The sequence below is a fragment of the Ammospiza caudacuta genome, chromosome 5 (assembly GCF_027887145.1).
Source record: "Ammospiza caudacuta isolate bAmmCau1 chromosome 5, bAmmCau1.pri, whole genome shotgun sequence".
Taxonomy (NCBI): domain Eukaryota; kingdom Metazoa; phylum Chordata; class Aves; order Passeriformes; family Passerellidae; genus Ammospiza; species Ammospiza caudacuta.
In genome coordinates this window covers 70,650,160-70,674,072 of record NC_080597.1, presented here as the reverse complement: position 1 = coordinate 70,674,072, position 23,913 = coordinate 70,650,160, and the positions used below count along the sequence as shown (strand labels likewise).

The following is a 23,913-nucleotide window of genomic DNA, read 5'->3' as shown; positions in this document are numbered from 1 at the left end:
CCCCTCCGGTGCCGGTGGCAGTGCCGGTGCGGTTGCCGGTGCGGTTGCCGGTGCCGCTCCGCCCGGTGCGGTTCCCGGTGCGGTTCCCGGTGCCGTTCCCGGTGCCGTTCCCGGTGCCGGTGCCGGCTCGGCCCGCGGGACGCGCGGAGCGGGCGGGGCGGAGGCGCAGGATGAGCGGGCGCCCCCCCGCGGCCGCCGGCGCAGCGCCCCCGCGCCATGGAGGGATTCCCCGCCCGCGGGTACGGCACCGGCGGCGCCGACAACCGGCCGCTCTTCGGGGAGACCTCGGCCAGGGTAAGGGACCCGCCGCCCCCGGCACCCCGCTGCCCCGAAACACTCCCGGTAATGCGAACCGCTCCGGGGGAAATGCAGCTCTGAGTCCCGTAGTGCCCCCTTCCCTCCGCACCCTGCCGGTGTGAATGCCCCCCGGTTATGGGGAAGCTCCTCCCGGCCGCCCCGGAGAGCGGCAGCTCGGCACCCACCCTGCCCCCGGGCTGGGCACGGAGCGGCCCGCCCGAGCGAGGAACCTGCCCGAATCCTGCCAACAGATTTAAAAATCCCTATGGAATAAGAAAGAATCCTCGGTCCCCCTCCAAACAGCGTCAGAAATCAGAAAGGCTGCACCCCAATGAAAAAATATTAAAGGAACTCCTCAAATTCCAAAAGAAGGAAAAGCTTTAATTTGGCGTAATTATAAACAAAACCCTGAATTAAAACAAAACCAACCATCTCCTAGTTAGTGCCCCAAAGCAAAAATAATCCATCAGCCCTAAACGAGCACGGCGCCAAATTTTTTAAAAAACCAAAAGATATCCCCAGAACGAAACCCTTCCAGCACGACCCCCTCCCCAAATAACTCACAAAACATTTCCCTCCCCTTCTCCGCAAGGAAATCAACTTTCAAATAATCCTCCCCAAAGCGACATCCCCCCAAAACTCTATCGGGTACTTGGGGCTCGGGGTCGGGAGCACCCTGGGAGGGGAGGGCTTCGGGCACGGGCAGGGGTGACAGAGGCGCCGTGTCCCACCCGGGTGTGCCCTGCGGAGCCCGGGCCGCCTCCCGCCCCAGCTGGGGGTCTGGCATGGGCATGGGGATGGAGGGGCTGCGTTTGGTGCCTTCCTGGGCACTGATTTTCCTGCCGGGCTGGAGGAGCTGGCGGTGGCTCCTGGGCTGTGGCACGGCGGCTCCTCAGGTGTCAATCCCCGCAAGCCGCTCGGCTCCCGGCGCTGCTGCGGGGCTCTGCCGGCAGGGAGGGGGCTCCTGGGGCTGCCCGGCACCGGGATCCCTCGGGAATCACGGTACCTGGAGTGTCACATCACCAGGGGCTGTCCCCTGTTAGGAGGGGTTACACACTCGTGTGTGTTTGGGGGTGCAGGCTGAAACTGCCTGAGATTATTCAGAAGTGAATCAAATCCATCACTGCCCTCCCTGCAAGAACTTGGAACTGCTGCTACAATTATAATGTTTAATGAGAACAAAGTGATACCCAGCGGATTTTCAGGGGAAAATGGAATGATGTGGATGAGAAACACTCAAGAGAGAAATGCTCTCATTGTAGGACAGGCAGACCGCAGGGAGATGAACTCAGGGGGAGCAGGTACCCCACTAGCTGTGCTGCCCTGATGGGCACTGGAGGTTTTGGGGCACCTGGGTCAGGGATTTTGGGAAGCTCCCAGCACGGGGCACTCCTGGGGACTGGGATGTGCCATCAGAGCAGGGAGCCAGTCCTGGCGCACAATTCCCAAACTTTTCAGCCCAGGTTAAGCCTTCGATGCCTGATCCCTTCCTTTTTCCAGCTACGCCTCTTCTCAAAAGGAGAGCAGTAAATAATAAATGTGGAGTGCTAATTTCAGTTCTGGGCTCTGGTGGGGATCCAGCGTCCTGCACTTCACTCCCTGCCCGTCTCCTGTGGCTGTTTTGGGACCTGTCAGATGGGCTCTCGCTGCGGTACCCGTGTCCCACAGACAGGGGATCATGTGCTGGCCCGGGGTCCTTTCCTCCCTGGTTCACTGGGGTTGCTCAGGAACAGATGCTGGTGAGGTCCTGAGCTGAAATGTTCTGGGTCAGAAGTGGAAAAGCCAAACTTTGCCTTTAAACGGGAGCAGCTCTGCCAGGAGGAGTGTCTGCCCCTGTCCCAGCTCTGCTTTTGGCTGATGGCTGATACTGGCAAACTGGGATCTTCTGCTTGGGCTGGGGCAACAAGGAGGAGCAGGGACAGTGCTCGTGCCCCAGGAAGCCCTGAGCCCAAAATTAGAAATTGGAAATGGATGTAGAGATGAAAATTCCCTCTTCCTGCCTTCCTGCACTCTCCTGGTCCCCACGCTGGTGACTTTGAGGGCAAAGCCACTGTGTGGGGATGGCAGAGCTGGGCAGCAGCACCCACCCCCCTGCCCTGCCGTGGTCCAGCTGCCAAGTTGGCTCTCGTGTGTGATGCTGAGCAGGGACTGGGGCAAGGTGGTGCCCAGAAGTGGCTGCTGGGCAGAGGGAGTGCAGGAACACGGCACCAGTGAGTGCCAGGCTCTGTGGATGCGGCTGTGATTCCAGGGATGCAGTGAGGGGTGTGAGACAAGGCAAAGGCACAGCTGCACGGTGGCAGGGAGGGGACAGTGCCACAGGTGCAGCACCTCTCAGGAGAGAAGCTCAAAGTTGGGTTCCTCCATGGTGGGGGTGTTTGTGTGGTGGGAGTTAATTGGGAATTAATGTAGAAGCAGAAGGCAATGGAGAGACTGAGCAGCTTGGGATGGGAATGATGAGCTTTTGAGGACACACCAGAGTGTCCCCATGTCCTGCAGAGGTGGGTGTCCAGCATGGCCCTGAGCACAGCCTGTTTGGCCTGCAGTTCCACCAGGCTGGGCCTGGCACTGCACTCAGGCTGCAATGGCTGCTGACCATCTGGACTGGCTGATGTCAGGCATAAAAATGGCCTTTGTGTCACTCCTGCAGAGATGGCACCAGGTACCCACACTCCAGGGGACCTGCCCTTTCCCTTCTCCTGGCCAAGCCTCCCTCAGGATCCCTGGGGCTCAGCCCACACACTGCTAACCTGCAGGGTTCTGGGATGGAAGGTGCCGAGCTGGAATGGGGCGAGGAGCAAAGCTGCCCCTCTGTCACAGCCTGTGGAGGGAGAGCAGACACAGTCCCAGCCCAGCCTCAGTTTCCCTGCTGCTCCAAGTAACCTTGACCCAGATCCTCAAGAATCCTGGATTGTGCCCTCCTGCTTTGCCAGGATTTGACGCTTCCTGACCTCATGTCCCTTTCCAGAGGCAGATGGAGGGAGAGGAGACTGCACTGAGAGGCTCCCTGGGAGAACTCCGATGCCTCCAGCCCCTGCAATCCCCTCCCCAGAGAAAAAGACAGGGCAGGAAACCCTGTTTCCAAATGCATCTTGTGCAACAGTGAAACATGGAATTCCTCTCCTGCCTGGCTGAATGGGGACCCCATGGGGGCACTGCTGGGCTCTATCAGAAATTGGGGTGTGTGTGCAGTACCCTGGGCTGGTCCAGGTCACCTCAGGCTCTCAGTTTTGGTGTCCCTGCTGGGGCTTTTTGTTATTTTCTCTAGCAGCTATTACAGTACATAGCAATGCTGGAGAAAAATACTCCCTGAATCAGCTGTGCTGGTGGTGACCTGTAGGACCCAAGGCTGTCCACAGGCAGTTCCTGCATGCCCAGCAGTGTCTGCCTGGCCAGGCTGTGCTCTCAGACACAGTGTGGAGGTGAAAGGCTCCGTCATCCCCAATCCCTTTAGCCGTCTTGGCCTCTGCTTGAGTATTTTTAACCTTTTTGCTGTGCTAAGCTGCCTGGGGCTGAAGTGTCAGTGGGCACTGGGGAATGCAGCCTCTCACTGCTTTGCCAAGCCCAGGATTTCAGGATCAGTGTCTCTAATCCCTGCATCCTGAAATACCTTCTTGTGCCACCAGTGTGTTTTGAAAATTTGAGTGCCCACAGGTTTAAGCAGGGGAAGGGGCTGCCTTGGCCACAGGGAGTGGATGCACTGCTGGCATCTGTACCTGATCCTGCTGGCCCTGGGAGGTCCCTCAGTCAGCAGGGTGAGATGAGAGGTCCCTTTGCTGGGGGATGCTCTCTCCCACACTGGAACTCAAGAGAGAAATGCTCCATGATCGCTGTCAGGTCTGACCCCCTTGTTTTCTCCTGCCAGTCCAGCCTGTCCTGGCACAATGGGTCTCAGTTAATGAGGAGCAGGCATGGCTGAGTTTCTGGATGGTGGCTGACTGTGTGTCCATCCCTCTGAGCTCTCTGCAGAGCTGGCTGTGCCCCTGTGCTCACCAGGTGAGCCCTGCAGGTTGGTGACCCGCTGCCGGTTCTGCTCCCTGGCATTCCCTGCTGTCTCTCCTCCTGGCACAAGGGATCCAGTTGCTCACCTCTTGCCACTCTGAATGGAGGAGCTGAGCCTGAATGCCAACTCTGGTCCCACTCTGTAACATTGCCTTGGTGGGCTCAGCCAGGTCTGCAGGGCAAGGGCAGAACAGAAATGCCATCCTCTCCTGGTGCTGGAGTGGCTTTTGGGGTAAGGACCCTTCCATGTCGTCCCCAAAGTCAGCTTTGAGCTCTTTAATTATTTTAGGTGAGGAGGAGGAGTCCAGCTGAGCTGTCATGATGTGCTGCTGTCATGCAGCATTTCATGGTTGCACTTTTGAAGCTGCTTCTCTTGTTTGCCCGGGGTTACTTCTCCTGGTTCCTTTGTGGGGTCAGTGGTGGGTGTCCCATAGCTGGCTCTGAGGCTGCTGCCACATCACCAACTCTGTGTGTGGAAATGCCAGTGAGGAGAAAGGGTTTGTGCCTGGCTGGGGGGACCTTGCCCAGGGGATGTTGGTGACATTTCCTGTGGAGGGGAGGGAGTCACTTCTCACTGCTGCAACCACTGGGACCTCTGGGCTGCAGGAGCATCAGTGGTTTTGTTTTACTAAGAGGAGCTGGGGACTAATAGGAGAGGTTTTGCAGTCTGCTTGCTGTGGCCCTGTCCCCTGGGGATGAACACAACCAGGGCACAGCATCCACCTGTTCTGAACCACCTCAATGTGAGCTCCACAGCCTCAGGTAGGGCTGGTGGTGTCCCACAAATTCATGATTTGCTGCTCCCTGCCTCCTCTTTGCTTTCTTCTGGTGCCCTGCTGCTGTCATGTGTTACTTCTTGATGGCCTGGGACTTCTCCCTCTACAAATCCAAATTTTAGGAGGCAAGAACTGTGCAAAAGCAGGTGGAGGGAAGCCTGTGTTGCCCTGCCTGCTGGCTGGGATGTCTTGTGCAAAATGCTTTCACTGCTCAAATCCTTTCTCACTTTCCCTTCACCATACCTACTTAATGACTCTCAGTACACCTAATCAAAGTCTGGGGTGTTTTCTCTCTGCACATTTTTTCTGCTGTATCTGTATTAGCCTTTGATTTGAGCTGTCAGCCGTGTGGGGTGTCACACCTGGCTGTGTGCATGTGGTGATACATGTTTATTCTCAGAGCAGCACCAGGGAGGAGGCAGTGTGCTGGCAAGGATTGGAATATTCTCCTTTTCCTTTGTTTTTTACTCCAGAAGGTTCATCAGTACAGGACCTTGCTGTGAGTGCTCCTGTGAGCCTGTGTCACACAGCCCAGTGTCACAGCCAGTGACACTGATGCCACTGGGGTGGGACTGATGCTGTCACTGAGGGATCTCTGTCCCAGGGGCAGAAAGTTGTGTCCTCCCAGTTGTTCTACACTGACCAGGAGCAGCAGAAAGCAGTGAGGGGGGATATCTGTCTGTCCAAGCAGAGCCACTGTGTTAGGGTGAAGCATTTGGGGTGTGGGCAACGCTTCACCTCCTTGCCAGCAGCCCACAAATTCCCACCTAAGACTCCATCAGTCTATTAATTCTCAGGCAGTGAAGCTAAAAAAAGCTTTTTCTGACAACCTCCATCTGTGCACTCCCACTTTAAAAAATAATATTTAAATACAATTTGCACAACTGTAATAGATTTAGATGTAGCAGAGAAGCCATTTGCAAATGAGCAAACCTGCTACATGAGGCCTTGACCAGTACAACCTCCCTGGGGTCCGTGGAGGGAGGGGAAACTTTCCTGTGTGGCAGAGCTGAGCAGGGAGCCTTGGTGTGCTGCAATAATGTCATCCTGGCTGATGCTCTCAGTGCTGTTAATGCTCTGTTTTATATGGTTTGGGGTTTTTTTTTGTGGTTGTTTTTTTAGGTACACATAACACTCTTCTCTTTTTTCAGGACAGAATCATCAATCTAGTTGTTGGTGGCTTAACAACTTTGCTGCTTGTAGTAAGTATCTCCCATCCCACCCCATGTTGCATCTTTAAGTGACAGGGAGAAAACCAGAATTCCTCCCCAAAAATGGCTGGTGAAGCTTCCAATGACCAAAGAGGCTCTGATTTAGGGCAGGCTGTCATTTTGGGACATATCTGTCTTTTAAAACTCTTTGACAACAGGAGAAGGGGAATACATTTCTTTAAGAGCTGCAATAAAATCCCGAAGTTCTCTGGCAGATTGTCCATCCTGGCTGAACATGAGGCTGGGCGAGACAACAAAGCATTATGTGCCAGGAGAGCGTGTTTGCTTCTATTTCCTTCTATTTATGATTTATTGTCCTCTATTTATGGCTTATATAAGTCTTCCCAGAGTTTGTCCCTTTGTGTTGAGCTGTGCTTTCCCCAAGCTTTAAAGACAAACCCAACGCAGACACAACTGGAGACCATGAGTGTGGTCCATGGGGGGATTGTTGGAGAGCTGGGGTGCAGGGAGGCTCTGGGGACAGGTGGGGACAGGGAGGTGCCAGCTGGTGGAACACTTGGCTGAAGGGCTGTGTCACAGAGATCTTTTATGAAAAATCCTTTCCTTAGGATTTTTCCTCCTGAGAAGCTGAGACCCCTCAGGAACAAAATGTAAACAATGGTTATCTGCTGCTGTGGAATGCAACAGGTGCATCTGTGATTGGTCTCATGCAGTTGTTTCTAATAAATGGCCAATCACAGTCAGCTGGCTCGGACTCTCTGTCTGAGACACAAACCTTTGTTATTGATTCCTTCTTTTTCTATTCTTAGCTAGCATTCTGATGAAATCCTTTCTTCTATTCTTTTAGTATAGTTATAATATAATATATATAATAAAATAATAAATCAGCCTTCTGAAACATGGAGTCAGATCCTCATCTCTTCCCTCATCCTCAAACCCCTATAAACAAAATCTCAGGGATGCTCCTACATGGGCAGCGTGCCCCCCTGGGCCTGAGGGCTTCAGGGCCACTTGCAGGGTGGTTTCTGGCAAGGAGCCAGCATGGCAAAGCTTTTGGCAAAGTTTTTTTCCCACTCCTCTCAGTGTGCAGCTGTATCAAAGCAGTTTTCCTCCAGACTTGCACATTTTCCTTCAGCTCCTCAGGGGTGGGAGGCAGAGGCCAGGGAGGGGTGTGCAGGTCAGGATGTGAGCGCTGCTCTGCTCCAGCCCTTGGGCTGAGCCTCTTCTCACTGCAGCTCTGGCCAGAGCGAAATCCTCATCTTTGTTTTCCTCCATACAGGTCACTCTAATCAGTGCTTTTGTCTTCCCACAACTACCTCCAAAACCTGTGAATGTATTTTTTGCTTTCTGCATCTCCTTGTGTTGCATTTCTGCTGGCATTCTTGTAAGTACCGCCACGTTTGCCGTGCTTTTGAGTCGATGGCTCTGAGTAAAATCTGCTTTACGTGGTGCTGCCTTCTTTTTTACACTCTCCTAGAAAAGCTTTCCTGCCTCCATAACACAAGCTGACAATGAGGGAGTGGCAGTGGGTTTTGTATTTACTGCAGAGTAAGTGTGTGAACTGAGCCAGCTCCTGCAGCCCAGCTGTGGTGCAAGACTTGTCATCTCTGTGGCATTGGCAGTGCACTCAGAGTAGGAAACCAGGGAGCAGAGCCCTGAAATGGGAATGTAGAGATGGATTCTGCTGCAAAGACACCTGAAGGGGGATCAGCCCTGCACTTGCATTAGTCAGTGCCCCTTCAAACACTACAGGGATGGGCTACAGGGGTAGGAAGCCACAGCAAGTGGGAGATGTTCCTCTACTCAACAACTGCAGAACTCCAAGGGAGCTGGTCCCGAGCACTGGCAAAGGGAGCTGGCAGGTCTGAGTTCACAGAATCACAGAATGGTTTGGGTTGGAAGGAGCTATCAAAGACCCTGTAGTCCAACCCCACTTCCATGGGCAGGGACATTGGTGGCTCCTTCTTCTGCTGTAGTTTTCATACTTGGAGCATTCTCCTTCCTGCAGCTGTGACCTGGAGCAGCCCTGAGCCCCTCACTGCTGGGTATGCTGGGAAGTTGCTCTGCAATCCCTGGCCAGTCTCAGGTTTTGATCCTACAGCTGGTGGCCCCAACTCTGCCCAGAATAGACTGTGTTAGTGCAAAGCTGCTGTTTGTCCTCATCCACCAGGGTGAGCCAGCTCTGAGAGTTAAAGCCACCCACTCTCCCTCCCTCTCAGCAAAGCTGACCAGACAGCTCATGTCCTCAGGGCCTGTTTCACATACAGACACACACACTCAGTCCCTCTGGCCACGGGAAGCTGGATTGTTTTACAGGAAGGAAAAAATCCCCAAAACTAAATCACCAAAACCTGCAAGTTACCAATTCAGTTACCAAAGAAAGCTTCCTCAGAATACCTGTTTTTTTGAAATAACACAAACTCCTCTTCTCTTCTAGATCTACTGGTATCGACAAGGAGACCTGGAACCCAAATTTAGAAATCTAATTTACTACATATTGTTTTCTATTGTCATGTTATGTATATGTGCCAACCTGTACTTCCATGAAGTGGATAAATGAAGGACATTGGAATACCCAGCAATGATGCTGCCGTGTCAGAACTGCTTCCAGCTCAGCTCTCAGCTCCACTCGAGACATCCAAGTGAGAACCATCAGCCTGAGAGGAAAAAAGTGGGTTGTGCAAGGATAAATCAGTACATGATTTTCATGTAAATGTATATGTAATGTCCCTCTTGTTGGGGAGAATTATTGCCATAAGACGTGACATTCTGCTTTTTTTTGAAGAGCTACTGTTGCGCTTAATGAACATTCCAGTTGTACTGATGTTTCAGAATGGCACAAGCTTTTTCATTTTGGAAAAAAACTGCACTTTTTTTTTTATTACTGTACAAATAAACTGCAGGACTGAAAGGATCTGTGGCAGTATAAATAAATGGCATCTTACAGTCAAGTAAGACAAATACTCTTTATTTTGTTGAAACTGAATATACAATTATTTCTGTTCCCTAGGCAACCATTTAAAACTACAACTTATTTTTCACATTAACAAAACCACAGACTGAAAAAGACCAACTCTTGATTATGAAGAGCTAATTACAGAAATAAATAAAATAATTTATACAAGTCTTTAGTTTCTATAGCTTTTTCTCTTGATTCCTAGCTAACAGGCTGCTGTTCAGCCTAGTGTCTGTTTCAAACAATGCAGGAATTAATTGGCCTTCTTTGCCTCGAGGCCCTATGTCCAGACTCTCACAGAGCTATTCCTCCAAGACTTTGCCACCTCCACACCACTCCCCATTTACCAACTTGCTGCAGGAATCACATCTGGAGAGGTGGCTGGTAGTGTCAGGTAAACAGCAACAGAGACAAACGTTCCAACCTACTCACAACAATCTCCAAGAAATTCCCAGCTTGGTGGGGGAGGCTGGTGGGTCCCAGTAGCTTCCCTTTCTCATAGCCCTTCCCTTTTTATTTAGCTTGCTGTAGTGATGAAAGAAAAAAAAAAAAAACAAAAACAAAAAAACCCCAAGATTTTCCACAAGTGATCTTTCTGAGCTCTGTCCATTGCCAGCAATGGACTCTTCAGGAACAAGCAGACCAGGCAAGTCCCATAAGCTTCTGCCTTCTTCCTATGCCACAGACATGTGAATGAGTCAGGTGAGATGGGAACACACACCACAGCTTCACGATGCTGCCCATGCTCCCCGAAGTCTCTGATGGAACTCACTCCTTCCTGAAATGTAACAGTCTCTTACTCCATGTGTTACAAGAGTCAGTAAGTGCAAAAATCCTCACCCATTCTTCATGAAACCTGTGCAAACTACTACTTGCTGTGGCACTAAGAGGCTCCAGTCCACAATCCTTGACTTCTGTCCAGTTTTCCACGTGTGCAGTTCAGCACATCAGTAGCAAGTCAGATCAGAACTGACTGCATGGAGCTGAGCACTGTGAGCACTGCGCTCCTCAGCACACTGGAACACCCCAGTGAGACGTGGCACCTCAGTCCTCCCTCCTGGTGAGGGAAACAGCCTGAGCAGAGAAAGTGCACCGCAGCCATTTCACACTGGAAGCTCCTGTTCAAAGAGACAGACTGTGACTGCTTTCTTTGGAGACGTGGCACAGGTTGTAACTAACTTCACAATGCAAACATGGTCAATAGGAAATGGACACCACTGCTGCTTCTCAGGGACAGCTCACTAAATCCTCAACATCCTTGGAATCTTCTGAGTCAAGACTGCCCAGCGATGAGCCAATAATGTGTGACCCATCTCCATGGTGCTGCAGGATAGGATCTGGCAAGGGACAAAAAGCATTAAAATTATTGCTGTGCCATTAAAACAAGATATAAAACACAAATTTAGGAGACAGGAAATGTAGCCTGGAATTCTAACCAATTGCAGGTAGTGTTGCTTAAACTGGGCAGTTTGCAATTTCTAGTTTCACAGGACCACAGAATAGCTGGGGTTGGAAGGGACCTCTGGAGATCCCCTAGTCCAACTCCCTGCTAAAGCTGGTTCAGCCAGAGCACTTTGCACAGCACTACATTATCCAGGTGGTTCTGAGTATCTTTAGAGAAGGTAAGTGATAACCAATATGGATGGATATGGATGCAATGGTGTGACTCACATTTCCATCCATCAGGTATTGCACTATCATTGCTGACCCTCTGATGGCTCTACAGGAAGATGCTTCCTCTGGGAGAAGTATTTGTAGGTTACTTGCAGTTTGATAGCACTGATATGTAAAATTATTTTAGAGAAAGCAAGAATCTATGAAGTGTTGTCTGCAGAGACTCAGAAGCTCTGTACACTGCTTTAATCACAGGGACTCTCATACCTGTGAGAGTTGTCAAGGGCAAGACTGATTCATTATCCATATCATCTGTTGCCTGGATAAAACCATGGGAAGAAGGAACAATAAGCACAGTTTCATCATCTATTGTAGGCTGATCAACTTGTTCTTCTATTGGTGGGGAACCCAGATCCTGCACAACAGAGAACAGGCCATGAGAGTGTATTCATGGTAACATGAACAAAAATCTGCACTGCTCAGCTATATTCCACTCTGGATGAATTTTATCTCATTAAATTGAAATGTCATCACCTGAGATAGTTTATTTCAGCCTTTACAGGGCATGTTATCTTAGTGCAGGCACCCAAAAACAAGATGAGAAGAATTTTACCCTGTTCAGCAATGTGGAGAGGAAGGGAGACACTCCAGGTGGTGTTTCCTTGCCAAGTCAAATATTTAAGTCTGTGAAGAGGAATAATTAGGCTTTTCCACTGCTTTCTGTCTGTATGTTCTGAGACTGAAGCATTACCACTGTAGCACTTACCTGCTCCACAAACCCAACAGCTTTACCTTAAGTTTCACAAATCCTGTGGTCAAGTTTTAACTAACACTGAACACAGAGCTCAAAAGACCCCTTCACTTGCTGTGCCTTGCTTGGTCTGTTACTGGCTGGAATTTGGCTCCAGACTTTTTTTGCAGAACCTAATGGTACCACAAGACTGGTAACACACTGATTCCTTCCAGGTACAATTGTCAATACCCTCATTCTCTTCCAGTCCTGCCATTGCTGCTGCTCCTGCCTCTTCCCTGGCTCCTGTGGTACTGGAATGGCAGCAACACATCTGGCTGACTCAGTGTCAAAGCACACTCCTGGTTCCACAGATGCAGTGAAAAGTCATCCCACACATCACTGCCAGAACCAGCAGAGATATCTGGATTCCAGTTTTTGTGTGCAACATGCATAAGGTATGTTCAAACTTCAGGAATCCCTGATGTAAAATGCTAGCAACTGCTGCTGACACAATAGAAGGTACCTGGATTTATCGCTGAGGTTACAGCCCTCTGTGTTTAAGAAAATCCTGATGTTCCTCCACCTTGTTTTTTGTAGGAAAACTTGTTTCCCTACGTAACTGCACAGTGTTTTTGCAAAGAGAGCTGTCTGAAAACCCCTCCCTTGATGCTGCTGGAGAGGAGGTGACAACCTGTGAACTGCACAAGGTCCCGTGCACAAGGGCATGGTGTGCTTGACCTGCAGGAGCAGCTCTCAGCAGAGCACACAGCTCTGCCCACAGCAGCACTGCGCTGCAAGGCCTGAAACTGGGAAGAGGGGGCGTGAAAAACCAAAGAAGCCATTGTGGCAAATGGGCACCTTTCCCAGGCAGAAATAATAAAACCCTGCAGCATGACTGCCTGCCTCCCACTACCCACCCACAGTGACAATACAACCCTGGCAAGCTCATAAAAATAACACTGACTTAAAGAAAACAAAATGTAGGCATGTTTTTCTGGAGTAACTTTTCACTGAGAATTACTCACAGACAGTTCACTATTTCCTGGAATTTAGGTACACATGTCAAACTTGAATCTGACTTGAAGAGTAAAGCAAATTAGAATTACAAATTCAGTTTGTTTTTCTGTATAGGAAAAAAAAAGTTTAGTTTTACATTCTGCTATCCATGAGCAATTTGTACAAAGTTAAACTAGGAACTAGGTTAATATCAAAAGTTTATTAATTCTACCTCGAGAAGCTGAAGTTTTAAAAGAGAATAGAAAGCTGATGGCCTGCCTCAAATGTTGAAAACCTTATCACAATTATGTCAACCATGACACAAAAAGAGGAAAATGGAAGAATAATCCCCATCTTCTGATGTATTCAGGATTCAGATGCTTCTGTAGTAGCAAACTTGAGATGCACAAAGATTCTCCCTTTTGTAAGAGCATAACAGATATGCACTGTCTATTAGAAGCTTCTTCAAAGACAAGGCCAAAGCATATTAATGGTGGATTTTCAAGGCTGACAAAGCAGAAATGCAGCTGCTGTAGAGAAGAGTGTCCTAAAAAACAGCTAAGGATGTTTAATTCTAACTCATCTTTTCCCAGATTCCAACCTAATCAAACCCCTAAAGCAAGAGGAATTTTGTACTAAAGAGTGTTATCTTCTTTTTAGCACCTCTGTTTTCTGTGACTTAGTCATTTTCATAATTCCAGCAACTGAAAGAAACTATCCAAATAGCTGTAATCATTTGGATAAACTCATTTCTGCATCTCAGGTGTTGGAGATGAACAAATCTGAGGCCAGAGAGAGAAGTAGCTTAATGTTTCAAATTCCCATTTAACAGATACTTGGCTGGAGCAGGATGTTTAACAGAAGTCCTCAAAACTGAAAAGTGAGGTACATCTTGAATTATTAGACTCATAAAGCAAAACCCAAATACTCTAGCTCTCCTCCCTTGCTCAATCCATCTATTGATGCAAGTGTGTTGGACAATTAACAGCCCAGTTTAAAGCAACAGCATCAAGCAGGAATCACCTGAAGGCACCTGTTCAGTGCCACCAATGCTGCACCATGCAGGAGAACCCTGAGTAGTGAAGCAACTCCACAGCTCTGTGCTCCAGATAAGTAAAATATAAGCCTTGGTACCAAATTAAATGCTGTTACTTTCATACTTGTAACACACTAATGAAGCTCAAGAATAGAGGATCTCAACAAATACTTGTAGAACTGTGGTACAGAATCACAGAATTGTTTGGATGGGAAGGGACTCTGAAGATCACTCCAGGCCCAATCTAATCTAGCCTTGAACACTTCCAGAGATGAGGCAGCCCAGAGCTTCCCTGGGCAACCTGTTCCAGTGCCTCACCACTCTCACAGGAAAGAACTTTCTCCTAATGCCTATTTAAACTTACATTCTTTCAGTTCAAAGCCATTCCCCCTTGTCCTATCACTATACCTCTTATGAATAGTCTCTCTTCATCCTTCTCCCTTCAGCTACCAATATAAATGAAATCACTGAGATATTTCAGACCAATAGCTTAACATCAAGGCCAGATTCAATGAAATAATTCTCCAGAATTGCAGAAATGGGGAAAACACCAAGTATCACGCCCTCCCTTACCTCAGTAACGTAAGTGCTGGGTAAATCAGAGTGAGAATCCTCATTCTGTTTCAGGCTAGCATCAGCAATCTCCTCCTCTGTTCTTACCAGAACTCCATCCATCAGTTCTCTACTATTCCTGCTGCTAAATTTGGAAGCATCATCTTCGTTGTAGGCTGACTGCTCTTCGTCACTCAGCTTGGACTGATGGATATCATGTGGGAAAGTATTTGTTCCTAGGGTGTCTGGAGGATCTGTCAGGTCAGCTGACTGAATGTCTGCATCCACAGCCAGTTCTGTCTGGGTGACAGAGGAGGAGATGTCTTCAGCAGCAACGGTGCGGATTATGACACTCGGCGTGTGGCACTGCACTGTGACGTTGTCACTTGTGTTTAACAAATGCTCTGGCTGTCAGCAGCATTTGCAAAAAAGAGACAAACAAAACCCCAAACAAGGTCAGAGACTTTCCTGTTACTATCTACAAATCTTTCAAGCAAATACAAGCAAAAAGATTCCAATTGCTAAGTGTAGTTTAGAGTTTCATATATACAGTATGTCAGCCCAGATCATCTGTTGGCCTCTCCTGTTTCTAAAGGATAACTTTGTAGACTGAATGTGGTGTCATGTGTTCTTTAAGTCACAAATAAAGTAAATAATAATATGAAGGAGGCAACCATTCAAGTGAGGATCACTGTAGATTCAAAAGATCAGTATTTTTCCACTGAATTTTTCATAATTTTGTGATTCAATCTCCAGTTTGCTTCTCCTTCTCTCCCTCCAGCAAAAAACAATACTTGTCACTACTATTCAAGTATTATGGACCAGTATCTATTTGTGAGAGTAACTGAAAACATCACAAAACAAGACTTGGTTTTGCTGGGGATCAAGCCACTAAATGGAGACATTCTGTTCAGAGCTTGCTCACTAAGCTAAGTTCTGAAGCAACCTGAGATTGCTTTTTAAAACTAACACACGAACCTCCAAATTCTCAATCTTCAGGATTTTAAGCAAAGCAACATTGTTATGACTTAGGAACTGCTTTAACAGGCATGTGCAGGGCCCTGCATTACAACGTCCCCCTTCCCCCAGTGCCCCAAGCCCGGGCTGGCCCCACGCAGAGCTCTCACAGATAAGGCGTGAACGATGATCTGCTCCGGGGAGGCCGGAGCTGCCGCGGCCGTCAGGGTCATGGTGGGGCTCGTTGTCAGCGTTAAAGGCAGCCCTTGGCTCGAGCTTGTCTGCAGTAAGTAGGTACCCGGTGTCCCAGTCGGCTGGAGGTGGAAAGACTACAAAGACAACACAGGTTTAATACCCAAATGCAGTGCCCAGGACATGCTGGAGCATTTTGGTTTACATGACCCAGCCTAACTGTAACTCCCCTGGAAAATCACCACACCACACCAATCCAATGCCTTCTGCACTGACTGCTGCACTGCACTCAAAAGGCAGAAAATAACTCAGCTCTAGCCCTAGGCTACCAAGGCAAGTATGCAGGGCAGGAGCCCAGCAGGTCTGTAATATGCTGTACATCAGCAGGTAAAAAAGGAACAAATTCAGCTTATTTTGCACTGAGATGGAAGAGGAACTGCACTACAAATTACAGGACAATGCAACTGAGACAATCTTTACTTGCCAGGAGCTTTCTCTGGCTCCTTTATGTCAGATTTCAACAATGAAAAAAAATCCAAGCACAAAGGAAAACTCTGTAGCACTGAAGCAAATTTAAAGCATTTAACTATAATTCACATCTTACTTGGCAGCCCTAATGGATTACACTTTCAGAAATAAGCTTTAGAACTCTTCTTCTTTCTACTTGAAAACCTTCCCTTTTTTTTTCTTTTTTGGAAATGCACACTTCTATAGTCTAAGAAGCAGCTGGGTTGAAAATAAAAAAAGAAAAAGCCACAGTAACAAACACCAGTCACTTACTGGAAGAATCTCAAATGTCTGTAGTGTTCCACTGTTCAGTGTTATTGTCTCAGAGTCAGCAGTAGCAGCAGGGGAATCGGTTGAGGCTGCAAAAGGAAGGAAAAAAAAAAAAAGAAAAGGAAAGTATGTAAACCAGAATGTTCAGGCCTGTAGAGAGCATAACATACTATAATTAATACATGGCAGGGTACTGTTAATTCCCCTAAGAGGAAAAAGAAAACTGGCTGCAGTCCTAATGACAAGGTTCTCTAATTGGTACCCAAGATACAATTCTATTTAAAGACAGCATTCTACAATCCAAAAGAGCAAAAGAAAGTAAATATGGGTTTAGTACACAGAGATAAAAGCAGAAAATAAAGTTTCTGACATGATTTAATTACTTTTTGTAATGAGATTTGCAAGAGGTTCCAATGTAAGGATACCCTTTGGTGTAATAATATCCTTTGGATCATGTACTGCTGGTTCTAAACCAGTGTCAGGCTCAATATTGTTGTGTTTCCCACAGTCCTCTTTTTCTTTTTTTGTATTTTTTAACCTTTTCTGCCCTCCACAATATGTCCACCCCTGATGAAAGTTCAGATGCTTCCCAGATATTTGCCTATCCTGTGTGTTATGACTGCAGTACAAAAGCTGTAAGTATTCTTACTACAACTATGTAATTATTTATGCAATTAGCTCCACTAATTCTAAAAGTAGTGAAGAGAAGCACTGGAAACAGTTGATGTAGGTATTTTAAGATCACCAGGTCCAAACAACTTGTACTTAAAACTTTATAATCATAATTACAATTTCTACTTACTCTTAAAAAAAAATCACAAGTTCCAGGAAGCTGAAACCAAATTAAGACTCTGCCTGAGGTTTTCCAGTAATTTCCTAAATACCAAAAGGGGAAAAGATCTACAAGATGATAGCAGTGACGCAAGCACTGGAAACTTTGCCATCTCAGACTCCGTGGCAGCAAAATACAGTAATTTTGGTCTCTTAAGATAAAAGCTCAATTTTGAAGCTATTATTGTTGTGGTGGCATGTTTAAGGTCTCCTGCTGCCGAGTTGCTGGTACTCAGTAGCAGAGAGCTGTAAACTGTGACCTGTCAGTCACCTAGCCAGTATATTCATAAAACCTCAGGAATTGCCCCTTGGAAACTTTGAACCTTCCACCAAATGCAGCTGGAAGTGGGTAATAGGTTCAGCTCCCATGGGACTGTGAAACACACAATACAAAATTCACTCTGATTACACAACCAGAAATTTTTCAGAAAAGCAGACTAAAATGGGGGAAAAGGCTTGTTAGGCAGACATGGGCAAGTGAAGTGACAAAACAACCATTACAGGATTCAATTCAGAGATGACTGAAGGTTCCAGGATCCCAGCCCATCTTTCCTGCTCATCAGCTTGAATCAAGCTTCAGTCAAAGTCTGAGACCACTGACATTACTATGACAGACAAAAAGTTCTTGGCTTGGTGTCATCTGTCATTCTAATTAGAAAATAAACCACAAAAAATGAAGCTAGCACTTAATAAATAGATTAAGATAGATTGACCTCCTAAAATTATAAACAGAAAATAGTCTGCCAAATGCCTATTGAGGCATAGTCTGAAGAATCAGTTTGTAGACTGATCAGCTTAGCTCAGAGCAGGGCGCTAATAATGCCAGGGCTATGGGTCCAATCCCTGTATGGGCCACTCATTTAAGAGCTGGGACTCCATGATCCATGTGGATCCTTTCCAATCCAGAATATTCTGTAACTAATCTGGTAATCAGCAAAACCAAAGCACTAAATTTTCAATTTACAAATGACAAATTGTGCAAAATAATATACAGTGCAGACTGCATGTGACTGGAGTTACTTAATAAGATTAGTTACAAAATCAAGCAGTAAGAACTACACTCAGAGCAGATCTGATAATCAATGTTAGATAATGAGCAAAGTTCATCCTTAAGAGCATGGGAAGCATCAACTTAAAAAAAAAATACAGTGGTTTAGCAGAACACTGGCTGTTGGTGTGACTTAGCAGCTAACATTTCCCAGAGTGTTTGGGACTAGAAATAATTGCATAATAAAGGACTAGGAAAACACACTTACACCTTCCCTTCAGTGCCCTGTGTCAGAACTTAGGGACAGCAGTCCATGTAACTTGCAAAAGGAGAACTTTTACATAATGCTCACTGCTGTGTGCAAGAGTGACCAGAAACAACTTAAGGAATAAACAAACACACTCTATCTTCATTAAGAGGTTTGTGCACTGAAGGCTTTTCAGAGAACAGGTTATGTGGCAAACTCCTGTATGCACACACACAAACAGACACCTACAACACCTGTGTCCAGTGCTCCAGTTGTAGCTTCTTGGAACTACAGTCACAGCAATATCTACATTTGCCTAACAAAGTTAGAAACAGGTAAACAGAAAACAGAAATGTTTCATCTGAAGTTATGCCATGACTTAGGGAAAATGAATACAACTCCTGAAGACAGGCTCACTCCTTCACCACCTCAGCAGAAGCAATTTGCAGGCTTTGTGTGAGTGGTTTGTTGCAGTACTTACAGACATGGGTGATCTGCACTGGGATCTGCAGAGCTGCCATGGGGCTGGGGGCGCTGCCCGTGCTCTCCTCCAAGCGAGCCACGCGGATCTGCACGTGCTGCACCCCCGAGCTGGAGTTACTGCTTGCTAAGCCACTGCCACACTTGTTGTCTGCAAGCTGGTGCCCTGGACTGTTTTTTTGGTTCTCGTGGAGCTGTTTAAGACCCTTTATCAGCACTGAGAGAAAAAACACCCATGCTAAAGCAGGTTGAACAAGCACATTTGAAATGCTGCAATTGGTGATTTACCCAAGATGAAAAGAGCAAACAAAATCCTACAGAATCTGGAACTTAAACGATCTCCAGAGATACAGAAAGTAGAAATTTAGCACATACATAGACCATTTATAGCCAACTACAGCAGTGAACTAGATTTCCTCATGGAACCCAGGTACTTCATGATGCTTGGGGGAAAAAAAGAACATATAGCCCATAAAATTTTGGAACTCTCTAAAATGATGCATGATATACCCCCAAGCTACAATCAAGTGCAAGTATCACTAGCTGTGTAATGCTGCTACCAGAAGTAAATCCTCCAATCTTCTACAACATGGAAGCAGATTTGTTCAAGAGCTTGACAGAAATGCCACTGAAAATGGGGAGCAAGAGAGAATGAATCCCACAGTGGTTATAGCACAATTCTTCACCTGTGCTTGAGGAGGCCCACTGCTCCCATAGAACCACCCACCCTTCTTCTCTGTAATTGCTTTGGGAGCAGCTGATTTAACAGCAGGTCACAAAACCTGAGGCCTCAGCTTGTCTAGAATTCATTACAGCAAACTGCCTAACATCTCCCCTTTGTCAGGGGAAAGAGAGCAGAGCCTGTTGATTCAGTGCTGCATTTATCTATGAATTATTTGCTGCAACAACTGCCTATTAATGTGTGGTAACCTCCCAGCTGCAGCCTTGAGGCAGGACTAATACATAACCACACTGTCAACCACAGCACAAGTGTGCATTAAATTACATCCTTCATTAATTATGACATGACTAATCTGATTTTTTTCCTCTCCCCAAGTAAGACAAAGGGAGGTCTGAAGGTCACAAACAACCCTTTGGCTTAGGCACTGGTTTCTCCAAGCCAGAATGGGAAAATGGTATGAAATGTATTTGGGGGAGATTTATACTCCTGACTCCTGCTCTCCTCTCATTGCAGCTAGTAGTAGATCTACTTTCTGTCTACAGCTAAGGCTCAGCACCTGACAGAGATTACATTTTAACATCATAAAGGCAACACATCTAACCTGAGGCCATAGTTAGGCTGCACATACATATCCTCTTTCACCTGAAGAGGTCACTGCCCTCCATAACCAAGACCAGCATCATCTGAGATCTGCCAGCTGAGCTGCTGAGATATATACTCTCACTTTAGCCAAACTGAGAAGGGATGGCAAAGTCTGTCTAGCTGAACATATCAGCTTGGCCTGTTAGACTGAAACACTTAAGGATTGCTTGTAGGAGCAATTCAGCCAGCAGATCTAAGGGGCCAGTAACTTCCAGCAAAGGAGCAATGTGCTCTTTGGCCAGCAATGCTGTAAGCAGACAACAAAATGCAGCCTTATTCCTGTGACATATGTGAAAGAAGCTTTCAGAAGGGAAGTGTGCAAACAGTACATTACCAGGGAATGAAACATCTTTGTGGTTTGCAATCTGTCTTTTAATGGTCCACCATTTACTCCGGAGCCACTGTGGGGAGCGGACACTACTCCATCCCTCAGCCAGCAAGTCCCAATTGATGTCATTCTCATCAGAAACTTCAAGTTCCGCTATCCTGGCAGGACAGAGAAAACAGGGAGCTGTCAGAAAGGGCCCCCCAGGGCGGCAGGGGTGCCGCACGCGTCCGGCCGTGTCACACGTAACAGCGCAGAACGACATGCTAGTGACCAGCCCCAGGAATCGACACAGGCTTCCAAGGCTCCACGCTGCCAGAGGTCAAGCAGAATCATAAACAACAGAAGATGGACTAGACCTGTTAGATGATCCAGTCCATCTCCTTGTCATGCAGGATTATTCTCCTTATTTACTTCTACATTAGGTCTTAGATCGGATTATCGTGAAGCATTCCAAGTGGTGGCACTTGCATCTTTTCTTTTTGAAAAAAACATTCCCCAAACACGTCTCCAAGGCAGGAAATACTTCCTGAGATTCAGTCTGAACATTCATTTAATTAATTTCATGTTATGATATTTACTTGTTTTCTTCTAAGCAACAACCATCTGTCCTTAACACATATTTTTGCCTTCTCTCAGATGCTTCTTAGCCAAAGTAGATGAAGTTAACTACAGCAATAAACACTTCCTCATGAATCAATCCCACCAGGCTCTCCAGATAAGGGACAGTCTTCTCTACCAGAATCTGTTTGAAATCACTAAAAATCTCTGAATTGCCCTTATCTGTACATAGAGCATATGAAAGAGAGGTGAATAGCGAGGGGAAAATAATTTTGTGGAAGTTAAGAAAAGTCCTCTTCACAAATAAGGCAAGAGCACTCTTGCTAGCTAAAGAAAGAAAGAAGCAAAAATGAAAAAAAAACCCACCAAAACCAACCCTGTAGGATAAGTAAAAGATATCTGGATAGACCAAACCAGAAAAATTAAGAAATATACCCAGCACATTCTGAAATGTGGAATCAGGCTCCTCATTTTGAGTTTATGTCAAACAGCTTCAGTGAATTTGTTAATACTACTTTGTTTAAGTAATCCTTAAATTCCCTGGATGCCCTGGCTTTTTATTCCCACCCAACCCACAAAAATCCACTGGCTAAAAAGCTTGAGTTAAAGGCATTCAAAATGGGAGGAGGACTGGAGAGAGCAAAAGATTTCCAAAGTCACTACCAGGCTGCCAGTTCAAATAGTCAGAGATGCTGATATCCAATCAGTGTTTGTTGGCCTACATGAAATTAATTTGCAGTCTCAGTTTAGCTCTTTGTAGACAAGATGTCCACATCACAGAAACCACCACCACACTTGACCCTTGTTGGTCATCTCAGCAGAGAGGCCAAGGACTGAACGGGCAGGGAGACTGAGCTACCCTCCAGTTAAGGGTTAAAGCGCATCGGTGGGGCAACGTGTGGGAAGCTTGCACGGTTTGCTGCCTGTGCTGTACCTTTTCTGTGGAATAAAGAAGACTTCAGTCTCCAGGGTTTTCAATCTGACACCTTTCACGAACACTAACATTCACTAAAAAAACAAAAAACAAAAAATATGTTCAATAATAAATCTCTGGGAACTGTAAACACAGCAGTGATTTTTGGAAGGTTCTAGAATTTTCAGTGTCTAGGAAACCAGCAAAATGGACCCCAATGGAATCCTGCTAGCAACACATATTACAAACCTTTAAAAGTAACTAAAATAACAAACCTCAAGATCAGATTTATTTCATCCTCCTTGGTCCACTCGGTGCCTCCACTTTGTTTCCAGTTGAGATAGTTGAGCCATTTAGAGCGGCACTGCTTCTCCGAGCGCGTCCCGACCCGCTCTGCCACCGCAGCCCAGGACACACCTTGGGTGACAATGTCACCTGGCTCTGTGCTTGTCAGCTCATGCACCACCTCTGCCAGTCTCTTCTCTTCTTTCTCTGTCCACTTTCCTGAAAGACAGAAGCCCTCCACCTTAACCAGCAGCACAGACCCCCTATTCTGATCCACAACATGCCAGCAGATGTTTAACTGCCATGTCCAACACCTTATTCCAGATGCAAATATTAACTTGTGAAGAAGATGCAACTGTTCTTAATTACTAATAATTTATATTATATCCATTCTTGATCAGCAAATCAACAATTCCATTGTTCTGCTGCCAAGTTTCTCCTTTTTCTTCCTCTCAGAAGAATAAGGCCACAGATGAATAAGGCCACACAGAGCTTGTCCAAAGAGTGACCAGAGCAAACTGATCCAAGCTATCTGAACTGTGTTAGCTGGAGTGAATTAACCATGCAACAATTATTCACATGAGGTCTGGCTGAATTTTCCTTTACACGTGAATATATACATTACAAAATAAACAGTACTTTACTCCTGAAATGCATCTGTCTCTCTCTTGACACCAAACACAGTGTAACTCTATAACCATTAATCACAAGAGACAGAATTTTAACCAGAATATCCATTTCTGACACCAGCATTTACCTCACCTGTGTTGCAGGTATCCTTCATCAGCCTACATCGATCCTTTACAGATGAAGCACTTCTCCCCAGGGCAGCTCCTATTGTGGCCCAATCATTACCATGCTTTACTCTCAGCCTACAGAGAAACATGCTCATTAGCACTACATCCAGTTAGGAAATTACCAAAATAGCAAATATTTGCTAATAAAAACAGGATGAACATGCAGTTTACAGGCTTAAAGAAAGAATGGGGAAATCACTTTGCTACTTTACTATTACTATTTTCTGCTACTTTTCCCTATGTCTTTCTAGAGCCTTTTGGACCAGCTGAGCCACAAGATACATTTGAAATGCATATTATCAATCAAGATACATATAAAATGCATAGATACTATACATATAAAATGCATAGTATCTGTCTTGCAGGAAGATTGTGAGGCTTAATGAATGTGTTAAACACAATATGAATGTTTAGATAAACAGCTAATTTCCATTCTATACAGGTTCCTCAATGATTTTCAGGTGGTGTAGAGAGCACTTGAGACATTTCAGTAATGCCCAATAAAAACCCAGGCATCCTACAATTTAAATTAAGCAAAACACTGCATAATCATGTTCATCATTTTAGCAATCATTTTTCTCCTTCACATGACAGCAGGCTGCTTAAAATGTTGATCCATGAGTAGTTCTGACACATCTGGAACCCCAAGCACCTTGTGAACAACACAAAGCAGCTCAATTGATCCAAACAGATCCATCAATGGAATGCAATATACTCCTTTCCTCCTTTCAGCCCAACAGTTTCTTCCAACTGCTCAACCCTGGAAATGTGCAGGAGGGGATAAAGTCTGCAGCCCCATCTCCTTGATCTATCAGGTTCATACTCAAAATTAGGCTTTTTGAGCTGATAATTTATGTATCTGTAATACTTCCTAGGGGAGATCCTACTCTTGACCTGAGACTTCCTTTAGGAATAACCTTTGCTCAAATTTCATAAAGCAAAGGAACTTCTGTTTCTCATAACCACAAATATTGACTGTGCTTGCAAAAATCTGAAACTTTCCTAGTTACAACAGAAGCATTGCTTTAGAACTTTGTTGCATATTGTTAGGTCCGGAACACACATTAGAAAAAAATTTTAAAGGAATCCAAATGTAATTTCATTT

At 46.2% G+C, this 23,913-nt stretch overlaps 2 protein-coding genes across 2 annotated transcripts in view; one reads left to right on the top strand and one right to left on the bottom strand.

The window, feature by feature from the left end:
• Positions 1-49: 49 nt before the first annotated feature.
• TMEM243 (transmembrane protein 243) lies at positions 50-9,358 on the top strand. Its single transcript, XM_058805081.1, has 4 exons — positions 50-294; positions 6,224-6,274; positions 7,524-7,628; positions 8,682-9,358. The coding sequence occupies exons 1-4, from the start codon at positions 217-219 to the stop codon at positions 8,802-8,804; spliced, it is 357 nt and encodes a 118-aa protein (XP_058661064.1). The 5' UTR covers positions 50-216; the 3' UTR covers positions 8,805-9,358.
• The window catches only part of DMTF1 (cyclin D binding myb like transcription factor 1), a 29,510-nt gene continuing 14,764 nt past the window's right edge, over positions 9,168-23,913 (bottom strand). The window contains exons 9-17 of the mRNA XM_058805080.1: positions 22,774-22,883; positions 22,002-22,230; positions 20,262-20,413; positions 18,605-18,820; positions 16,061-16,146; positions 15,259-15,417; positions 14,153-14,539; positions 11,082-11,229; positions 9,168-10,537 (exon numbers count right to left, since the gene is read on the bottom strand). Coding sequence (XP_058661063.1) covers positions 10,428-10,537; positions 11,082-11,229; positions 14,153-14,539; positions 15,259-15,417; positions 16,061-16,146; positions 18,605-18,820; positions 20,262-20,413; positions 22,002-22,230; positions 22,774-22,883 — 1,597 coding nt within the window. The 3' untranslated portion in view covers positions 9,168-10,427. The remainder of the gene's footprint in view (positions 10,538-11,081; positions 11,230-14,152; positions 14,540-15,258; positions 15,418-16,060; positions 16,147-18,604; positions 18,821-20,261; positions 20,414-22,001; positions 22,231-22,773; positions 22,884-23,913) is intronic.